The sequence below is a fragment of the Astatotilapia calliptera genome, chromosome 3 (genome assembly GCF_964374335.1).
Source record: "Astatotilapia calliptera chromosome 3, fAstCal68.1, whole genome shotgun sequence".
NCBI classification, from domain to species: Eukaryota; Metazoa; Chordata; class Actinopteri; order Cichliformes; family Cichlidae; genus Astatotilapia; species Astatotilapia calliptera.
In genome coordinates, this window is record NC_137424.1 from 57882823 (window position 1) to 57894072 (window position 11250).

The 11250-nt window shown below is 43.4% G+C and overlaps 1 protein-coding gene across 1 annotated transcript; it reads right to left on the bottom strand.

Moving 5' to 3' along the window:
* Positions 1-6623: 6623 nt before the first annotated feature.
* LOC113017226 (tripartite motif-containing protein 16-like) lies at positions 6624-8329 on the bottom strand. Its single transcript, XM_026160382.2, has one exon. It carries the CDS (start codon positions 8287-8289, stop codon positions 6715-6717), a length of 1575 nt encoding a protein of 524 aa, XP_026016167.2. The 5' UTR covers positions 8290-8329; the 3' UTR covers positions 6624-6714.
* Positions 8330-11250: the final 2921 nt, after the last annotated feature.

The window sequence follows — 11250 nt, forward strand, 5'->3', positions numbered from 1 at the left end:
ATGTCAGATCAGGTGCAGCTCTATCTCAGTCTTGTTGCGTATTCCCTTGTTACCCCCAATGTGTATGTTGTGTGAGTTTTCCTTTGTTTGTGGTTGTGTTGTCTGTTTGGCCAGTGTCAGGTTCAGGTATTTCATGTTTAATTTTTCCTGGTGTCCATGTCTGGGTTTCAGGTTTCATGCCTTGGGGTCTCATGTCATCACACTTTCAAATTTCACGTATTCAGGTTTTAGTTGTTTTTCCAGTTTAGGTTTTGTTTGGTTAGACTTTGTTTTGCTTTTGCTTTTTCCTTTGCATGGTTCAGACATCAATAAAGGATCAATTTTAATTTAGTTTCAGTCTCTGGTGTCTGCATTTGTGTCCACTCTACACTCCACATGGTCTGCCAGCTCAGATCCTGACATAGGGTCAATATTTTGTATGTCAGGAGAAGGATTTTAAATCAAAGTCTGGATTCAACAGGGAGCAAATAAAAAGAAACAAATATGTCTTCATTAGTTTGAAAGATGTGTCCGCCTCCTCCGAGAGCCAAAGCAAGATATGTATCATTTAGAATTAAATAAACCAATTTTAATCCAATTTTAAACTTCAACATATTTTAGTAATTTAGTTTAACATGTTTTAGCTTTTGTTTTATTTTATACAGTTTAATAGTACATCAGATGAGTCATTCATAGCTGCAGATGCTTTCCCTGAAAAATGGTGTTCACGACAAACATTGTCTTCCACAACATGTTGGATTAGATAATGCAGTTATTATTATTTTTCTGTAAAAATAATAACAACAAAAATTAACAACACTCTATAATCAAAATCAATTACTGCATTCAATCAAGAAACAAGGACACATCTACTATAATCTCGGGGTTGAAGGACTCCAATATCTTATTAACATTTTAAGAGTTACAATACAAACACCAAAGATATCAACTTTTTGTAATATGACAAGAAAAATCATTGTAGCATCATAGTTCAGAAATGTCACAAATCACATTTTAATCATCAGGAAAATCCACTACAGCGAGTAGACAAGAAAAGCCAGTGAGCAGATTAATCAGACATTTAAAATATCTACAATGTGAAGAGAATTTTAATTTAAACTAATCAACTTTGCAGTGTCGCCATAATCCAAAAGCCAAAGTCCAGCATAGAGCGGCTGAGTGAATGTGGTCTGGACTCTGTGGAGGAGAGTCATGGTTTCAGAGACGCTGTAGAAAGACAGAATACCTGCTCTGTGATCCAGGTACACTCCTACTCTGGAGGACCGAGGACCTGAGAGGACAGTTTGGACTTTGTTGTAAAAAAAAAGGTGGAACTGTCTGCATCACAGCGTAATGCCCAGGATATGTCATTGAATCCAAATTTTCTTTCGCGTGAGCTCCCTGCTCTGCTGATATTCTTGTATGCGACTGCTACTAAAAGTAATCTCCCTCTCCACTCCACCTCCCATTAACAATGTCCAGTCAGACTCTCTCTACTCAGGATCTGAAACCACTCAGTGAATCTGTCTGGATGATCAGAATAAGACTGTTGTTCCATAAATGTTACTTTTCTGTTCACCTCAGATAATAACAGATGTGTGTTTGCTGTGTTTGGATCCAGTGTGATTTCATGTGAATATATTAAGAATCCAGCTCTGGTCATGCACCTTTATGAGCAACATTCTATACTTCCATCATAGCTAAAAGAGCCCTCATTAATTTGATCATATTTGATTCATGTCCTGGGATTCATCTATTCCTGGGACAGATGACAGCGTGAAGGAATTTCCAAACCTGGGTGCATCACTTTGGGTAACTTGTATCAAAAACAAAAAATGATTTCAAGCAGCCATCAACAGACCTTAGATTGCTGCAAAAAGCAGAAACAAATCTGTTTTCTGGTACCAGATAGAACAAAGCCTTTTCCTGACATTGCGTAGACACCACTTCAGAAATCCAGTTGCTGGCCTATGTGTTCTGCAAGGGCTAACCATGTGTCCTGTAATTTTTAAACAAAAGAAAAGGGTCAATAAATTAGGATTTAAAAGATTATCTGCAGTTGTTTGGTTAATGTCAAGATGTTTGTAATCCTGCAGCAGTGAGCTCCAACACTATGGCCTGATAGATTGAGTTTATTTACAAGAAATACTCACTTTTCTCCATAGTGCTCCGTTAAGTGTAAAATAAGTATTTGGACCCTCCATTTTTCATGTGTGGATATGTGCTCTCAAGACTGGCAACCAAAGATTCCCCCTCACGTGTACCTCACAGATGTTCTAAAGTTAAACAATTAAAGTTAAAACATTTTTAGTGTTAATTTTAGAATAATTGAATCTACTTGTGATGGCTGCAGTTACAGCCACACAGGGTTATTAATATCTACCGAACATCAGTGTTACATATATATAATCAAAGGAGCTTTCAAAGAAAAGCGTCTGGACTTCTTACATATATATAAGTTCCAAAAAAATAAAAAATAAGCAAGTGTGAATGCACAGTTTGTGTACCCTGGACTGATCATTCGGACTATTAAGTCAGTGTCTGTGAAGTAATGACAGGCTGCTTTCACCCAGTGTCATAGAGTAGGTAGCTGTTGGGTCTGTGTTTCCACAAACCCCGCTAATTCTAGAGACTTATTCATCATGAAGAAAACAAGACAGTCGATCGATCGATTACTTGCGCAAGGGAGGCCTCGTCTGTGTCCAGCACGACAATGACCCCGATGGTGGCCTCCTCTCGCTGCCTTTTATTGACAAACTTCAAACAATAGTTTACTAAACACCTCCCCTTGCAACCCCCTTTGGTTACAAAGACAAGGACTGTATGTAAATGTATATGTGTGAACTTCTGTAAGAGTGTGTGTGTGTGTGTGTGTGTGTGTGTGTGTGTGTGTGTGTGTGTGTGTGTGTGTGTGTGTGTGTGTGTGTGTGTGTCAGACCTCCTGCTGACCAAAGGGTCGTAAACGCAGGAAGCTTACATCAAACGAAGCAGATATTCCAGATAGGATGTATCTGCAATAAAACATTACAGCCCCCACCAGAACCTCGAGAATCTGGCGGGAAGGACAGTGGAATTTCTTTCATCAGAGTTAAAACACTGTACAAATGGTAAACATAAAAATGACAAACATTTAACAATTTAACTCTAACAGTAGCACTGCCTCCATCTAAGTGCAGAGCAGATCAGCTGTATACTGAGCAGGGTCTGAGTGCAGCCAACATTCTCAGCACCACCAGGTTAACCCTTTAACACCTTAGCCTTTTGTTTTGACTAAGAACCAAAAGGCTTAATAAGGCTAAATGATATTCAGGAGTCAGTAATTTTTTTTGTTGTTGTTGTTGTTGTTTTAAAAAAAAAAAAAGATTATACTTTGGTTACATGTAAACTTATGATGGCAGACCTTAAAGCTACCGAGATCTCCAAGTGAGGATCGAAGATGGTGGCTAAATATTGGTTGTGGCAGTGTTGCCATCACGTTTGTATTAGTAGCAAGCAAGCTAAGTGCAGGGATGCACGTGCCCTTTGCGCTGTCTAATGATCGAGGGAAAAAAGGGGGTCAAGGTAACCTTAAAAAATCTAGCCTTAAAAAATCTTAATGGGACAAATTATCATTTCCTTTATATTTTAAAATGAAAAGATGTTGTTATCAACATAAAGGTAATTTAGGTTAAATTAAATAATGACATTAAATAATAAAATAATTTATTATTAAATAATTAAATAGTTTACATAGACTGTGTTCCTTTTTTTAATTTTAATTTTTTACCTTTTTCCCACAAATGCAACACCCTATCTCATACTTTCTTTGTTCTGTATACAGTGATCTCTAAACAGTTTGTCAAACAGAGCAACATCAGCCTCCTTCCAAATTATAGCTTTAAACGATGATATCAAGCATTTTTAAGTAGAAATAACTTTCATCATCACAACCCAGCTGGTGTTATCTGTTAAAATACCTTTAATGAGTAGGTAAAGTTCTAAATTAAACCAATAAGTTGCATAATCAATCATCATGATTTTTTTAACTATTAGAATTTACTTTTTACTTACCATGTTTTATTTCATAGTAGTGGAGAAGTCCAGTGATATCTGATCAGGTCACAGTCTAATTGAAAAAGGCAGTTTGTGATTAATGATGTGGTTTCTTCTGAGGCTCATTTTCAACCCAAACATTTGGGTAAAATTTGACCCAATATTTTATCAAAGCTGCCCAACCTATGACGGTCATAGGTTGGGCAGCTTTGATAAAATATTGGCTAATTCTGTTGGGTCATAGTATGACCCAACAGAATTAGTCAAGCTGTGGAGTGAATTTAAGAACCCGGCACATTACCAACCCAACTCTTGAGTCATGACTTTTGAACCAATATTTGGTCACAATAAGCCAACTTACGAACCTACAGCTTTTACCCAGCAGTTGAGTTAGGAATATAACCCAGCATTTTTAAGAGTGTATAAATACTCCTAATAGAGCTCTCAGGTCAGGAGACCAGGCATTTGCGATTGCTGCGCCCAAACTTTGGAACAGTCTGCCTCTTCAAATTAGGATCTCTCCAACACTCGACATTTTAAAAGCCTGTCTGACAACAAATTTTTACTCTTTAGCTTTTAATTGTGTGTGTTTGTTCTACTTTTTACTTTTTTACTATGCACAGCACTTTTGTCAGCCTGTGTTGTTTTTAAATGTCCTTATAATAAATTGGTTGATTGATTGATTGATTGATTGATTGATTGATTGATTGATTGATTAAACCTAACCCTGACCTGTCTCCCCAATGTGACGTTTGTGTAATGTATGTATGGATGGAAGTGGTCCAGTTTCACTGAAGGCAACTGCAAGCAAGAAATAAAAGCTCATTCATTCACCTGCAACCCTAGATTGCTCAGGGTGGCAGAGCAATAGAAACAAAGAGAAAGAAAAAAAAAAGTTTATCACATTGGACCTCATATTGAGAGCGCCAGAGAACAAATGCAAGTTCAAGACTTTGAATGAAGTCCAGTTGTTGTATCTGCTTCATGTTTCCTGGAGTAACAAGGGAACAGGTGTCAAAACCATTTAACGGAATGAGGGAAACAAGAGATTAGACTCTCGACGTGACTCTGTGGATGCGGTATGGTGGTTGATTCTTATCTAGCTGGGATACTGACAATCACTGTTACATGAGATTTTAGACTTCGTGAGGTATCTGCAAGAACTGGTAGGTATATTTTAGTTTTGCTTATTTATTTAGACATAGGCTCCACATGCTAAAGGCAGTATGGAGATGTAATCAAATGCCATCGAATGAAAAGGCAGATAGAGTTGCAAAGGAGGCCGTAAAACATGGGGTGGTTGACATGGCTGTTAGTTTTGGCCAAGCAGAGATAAGGAGTATGGTAAGGCAAGATATGAGAGCAAGATGGCAAAAGCAGTGGGAGGAGGAAAGGAAGGGACGATGGTTGTATAAGATTCAAAGGAGGGAGGAATGAGAAACGCAGGACGGACTAGGAGGGAGGAGGTGATCATATCCAGACTGAGATTTGGACATACTGGCTTGAATAATACATTATTCATGATAGGGAAACATAGTACCGGAAAATGTGATTACTGTGGGGTAGAGGAAACTGTAGAACATGTCATGTTGCAGTGTCAGAGGTATCAGGTTGAGAGGAGACAATTGATTCAAAATCTCAGTAACCTACAAATCGAACTGGGTCTTGTTGATTTGTTGCGAAAGGAATCGGGAAGTAAAAGTTATCAGGCCTTATTTCAGTTTTTAAAAGAGGGGGACGTGTTTGGAAGGATTTGAGGATTTATTTATTTATTTATTTTTTGAGCGTCGTTCCAGACCATACTCCATACCAGTTGGTGGCGGTAATGCACCTTTCAGTTGTTTGCCAACTGCCAATACAAATGTAAGAAAGAAGAATCAAATGCCATCTACTCTGAATTATCAGGCTGGAACGCCGTAAGTTACTTTATATGACAGTTTATACAGATAACTTTGGATATTAATGTATATTTTGCTAACATGAATGTTTTAGTGAGAGTAATGCACTTTATTGATGTAAATATGCTTCTGCCTGTTGAGATGGAGTTTATTTTCTGTCATTTCAGTTTTCACCACATGTTCATGGAGACAATTAAACAAGCTGCAACTAAACTCCAGGGTCTTCATTTGTGGTTTAACTCGGTGTCCCCAACATCCTTGTTGAAAACACTACAGTAGTCGATAAAATATGTGTTATTTATAGCAGGTGAAACTGTCCAAAGTACACCAATTTTATTGATCATAAACAGATTAAGGGACATTAAACTTCCAGAAACATCCAGCATATAAACCAAAACAACCATTAGATTGGTTGAGTGTGGTGAGTAAAGCATGCATTTCTGAGCAAATAAAATATTTCCTGTATCATTTTGTTACCATAGTTTGATGTATAAATGAGGAAGTCTGATAAAAAAATCTCTCTTAAAAATCATAATAAAAGATATTTAATGATATCCAAAGGTATTCAGCTTACTAAAAACAAACCAATCAAACTCCAGTGTATTGCTACATCTAATTAATTTAAGACTGATAAAGAATGCTGAATAGGAGTAGAAGTATATTTTAAACTTATAATTCTAGATTATAATGAAAAATTAAGGTTTATACTTATGCAAGAAATGTAGCGACACGTTTATTTACAGCACTATATTTTTTAGACACAAACTTTCAAACAGAAGTTCTAACATAAACCTACCCACTCTGTCTATTTCAATTTAATGAACTCTGCTATGTCTCCTCGCTCAAAAAGCATAAGTCCAGCATAGAGCGGCTGAGTGAATGTGGTCTGGATTCTGTGGAGGAGAGTCATGGTTTCAGAAACGCTGTAGAAAGACAGAATACCTGCTCTATTATCCAAGTACACTCCTAATGTGGAAGCCTCGGGACCTGAGAGCTCAGTTTGGACTTTGTTGTAGAAAAATTTATAACTCTTGCTATCACAACTTAATGCCCAAGATTTGTAATTTAACCCAAATACACAATCATTTAGCCTCCCTGCTCTGCTGATATTCTTGTATGAAACTGCTACATAAACTTTTCCTCTCCACTTCACCTCCCAGTAACAACGTCCAGTCAGACTCTCTTTACTCAGGACCTGCCAACAAGGAAGAAATCTGTCTGGATGATCAGAATAAGACTGTTGTTGTTCCTTAAATGTTGCTTTTCTGTTCCTCTCAGACAATAACAGATGTGTGTTTGCTGTATTTGGATCCAGTGTGATTGCACATGAATATTTTAAGAATTCATCTCTTGTCTTTGGCTCTGGTTGTGGTGGTGACAATAAAACATCCACCATAGTCACCACCCGTGAGATGTTTGTTAATTCCTCTCTCAGAATGTCCTGTAGTTTATCTCTGGTCTCTGACACAGCTGCTTTCACATCCTCAAAGTAGCTCAGAGGATGAATATTGATGCTGGATGAGTGTGTAGACTCACTGAGTGCTGACAGTGAGGGGTAGTTGTGTAGAAACTGGTTGTGATCCTCTGTGTGTGAGAGCTGCTCCAGCTCGCCGTCTTTCCTCTTCAGCTCAGCGATCTCCTGCTCCAGCTTCTCCTGAAGCTCTTTGACTCGACTCACTTCAGTTTCCTGCTGGGATCTGACCTTCTTCTTCGTATTGGATCTTCTTTTCTGGAGGAGACGGATCAGCTCAGTGAACATCTTCTCACTGTCCTCCACTGCTTTATCAGCAGAGCCATTGATGGCCTCCACCTCCTGTTGAAGCAGCTTCACATCTTTCTCTTGCTCCTGGATTCTCTGCTGGATGTTTAGTCGTCTCACCTCGAGCTCCTTCTGCTTCTCAGTCCTTTCTGCTGCAGCTGGGACTGTTTCATGGCCTTTATGTTCATCCATCAAGCAGAGATAACAGATACTCTGCTGATCAGTACGACAGAAAATCTTCATCACCTCATCATGACGAGAGCAGATGTTCTCCTGGAGCTTCTTGGAGGGGGCCACCAGCTTGTGTTTCTTTAATGGAGCTGCATCATAGTGAGGTTGGAGGTGTTTCTCACAGTAAGAGGCCAGACAGACTAAACAGGACTTGATGGCTTTCAGCTTCCTCCCAGTGCAGACATCACAGGCCACATCTTCAGGTCCAGCATAGCAGTGATCAGCTGGAGCAGCTTGGAGTCCAGTCTTCTTCAGCTGCTCCACTAAAGCTGCTAACATGGTGTTTTTCTCCAGGACAGGCTTTGGAATGAAAGCTTTCCTGCAGTGGTGGCAGCTGTGGATTTTCTTGTTTTTCTCCTCTTCATCCCAGAAACCTTTAATACAGTTCATGCAGTAGTTGTGTCCACAGGGAATAGTTACTGGATCCTTTAGTAGATCCAAACAGAGTGAACAAGATAATCTTTTTGAATCTTGCTGATTTCCTCTCTGCGCCATTTCACCTCTCAGCAACAATGATTGGCTGTAGAATAGAGTGGATACCCAGCTGTGTGCAGGAAAAAGCACAGTTTGAACTTTGGAAGCAGCTTGTCCCTCTTATAAACTTTATAATCTGTACTTTGAAAGTTTTAAGCCATAAAAGTTTAACATGTGATCATACAGGATCACAGGAGACTAAATCGCTTTGTATGAACTTTGAGTAGAGTTTTTTTGTCCATGCAATGTCTTTACAATTAGATGTGCTTTATTTAGGTCAAAATAAAATTTCTGTGTTTGTGTTGCAGCCAAAGTATGACAAACAACATAGCTCAATGAAAAAAAATACAACACTTGTCATGGCTCCGTAGGGCATTGTACCCATCCCCTCTCCTTTTGCTTTCCTTGTTCTTGGTCCCTTGCATTTGAATTTGAATTTCTCTCCAGGTCTCAGGTGTTCGTGTGACTGGGGTTTCCAGCAGGCATGGTCAGGAGCTGCAGTTTTATTACGTCTGAGTGTCCTCACCTCATTTCCTAAAGTATTTATGGACAGGCTTTTTTTCTCCTTTCATCACCAAATTATTTAGTTAGCTATGAGTAGTAATATCTAAGTCTAAATGTCTAGTATGTATTTGTGTGTGATTGCCTTGTATTTTGGAGAAAGTCCTCAGTGTGCTGAACTCCACTTGTCCTGTGTGGCGGAGGTGTGGTCCCGGGCGCGGCTGCAGGGGAGGAGTGGTGCAGTGGGCTCAACGGGGCGGTGCTGGAGATGCCGGTGAGAACAGCTGATGGCGATTTGGACTGATAATGGTTTCCTTCCCTTTTTATAGGGAGACGGAGAGGAGCGGAGGGAGAGGGAAATCAGCTGAGACCGACAGCTGTCAGACTGTGTTCATATCATAACCTGGGAAAACTATAAATAAATGTGGAAGCTGGTGATAAAGACCTGTGTGTGTGTGTGTGTACCTGTGTATAGTGCATTTCACAAGTGGTGCCAAAACCCAGTGTCCGGCCGGCGTGGGGATGTCCGACCCACAGGCTGCGCCGCCCGCCCAGCCTTTGCAGTTTCTGGCGCAGATGCTGGCAGAGATGGCGAAGATGGGCCAAGACCAAGCGGCGGCCCAGCGGGCTCACCTGGCTGCGCTGCAGGAGCAGACGGACCGGCAGACTCTGGTTCTGGAGCGGCTGGTTGGAGCCGCTGCCCCGCCGAAGCCTCCGCCGCTGTCGGTGGCGATGCCCCGGATGGGGAACGGGGATGACCCCCAGGTTTTCCTGGAGACTTTTCGTGCCACGGCGGAGGCCTGCCAGTGGCCGCAGGGGGAGTGGGCTCCACGTTTGCTTCCTCTGCTGTCGGGGGAGGCTCAGACGGCGGCCCTGAGCCTGCCGCCGACCTCGAGGAGCAGCTTCCAGGACGTGAGCCGGGCGGTGGTGGACAGGTTGGGGCTCACCGCTGAGGATCATCGCCGGCGGTTCCGGGCCTGTCGGCTAGCCGCGGCGGATTGGCTGTTTGCTTGGGCCCAGCAGCTGCACGACGCGGCGGTGCGCTGGCTGCAGCCGGGATCGTCAGAGGGCGAGACGCTGCTGGTGGACAAGGTGGTGCTGGAGCAGTTCGTGGAGGGGCTGCCTGCGGAGACGGCGAGATGGGTCAGGTGCCACCGTCCCGCGAGTCTGGAGGTGGTGGTAACGTTGGCGGAGGACCACCTTGCCGCTAGAGCGGGGGAGCCCGGGGACAGCGGCCGGAGGCCGAGCAAACAAGCCCCAGTGCCGGCACCGAAGCGCCGGGCACCGAGGCGCCAGGGCAGGCAGAGCGGGCGCCGGCGCTGAGCCCCACTAATCCTTTTGCTGCGTTTGTGCCTTCCCGGGGATCAGACATGAGCGGTGCCGCCCCTGAGCCACGGAGAGCAGCACAGACGCCGGGGCAGGAGTGCTAGAACTGCGGGCAACTGGAACACCTGAGGAGGGACTGTCCTCTGATGGAAGTGGGGCAGGTGTTCCGGGTTGCCGGTGCCCCAGCACCCTCTCCTGGTCCAGGAGGGACATACAACATTCCGGTAAGGACTCGAGGGGGTATACGCCATGCTTTGGTGGACACGGGCTGCACGCAGACCCTCGTGCACCAAGGCTTGGTCTGCCCCGGGGCATTGCTGGAGGCAGAATGGGTGGAGGTGAAGTGTGTTCATGGTGATGTTCAAAGGTATCCCATAGTGCCGCTGTTATTAAAGTATAAGGGCAAAACGCATAGAGTAACGGCTGCGGTTAGCCCGCGCCTGTCGCATCCCCTGATTCTGGGCACGAATTGGCCGGGGTTTCATCATCTGTTGGGACAGTATGCGGGAATGCGATCACGACCGTTAGTAGCATGTAGTGTCTGCGCGGCGCTCAGCGGTGACGCGGGGTCGTCCGACACTGACTCCGGGGAGGGGGAGACGGCGGGTCCTTCATGGGAAGCCCCGCCGGCTCCAGAGGTTTCCCCCACGGGTGATTTCCCACTGGAGCAGTCTCGTGATGACACCCTACGCTCAGCCTTTGACCAGGTGATTGAGATTGATGGTCACGTGGTGCGCCCTGAAGCCGTGCGGACCTACCTGCGCTTCATTTTATCAAAAGGCTATATCGAGTGAGTCGTGACACTCGCACGGAGGAGACTCACACCCAGCTGTTGGTGCCGCAGGGCCGCCGGGAAACGATTTTCCAGGCGGCTCATTATAACCCCATGGCAGGGCATATGGGATACGAAAAAACTCTGGAGCGAATAACGGCCCGATTTTATTGGCCGGGCATCCGAGCGTATGTGCGCCACTGGTGCGCGTCCTGCCCGGACTGCCAACTTGTTAATCAGCCGGCCATACCAAAAGCGCCTTTGCGCCCGCTCCGACT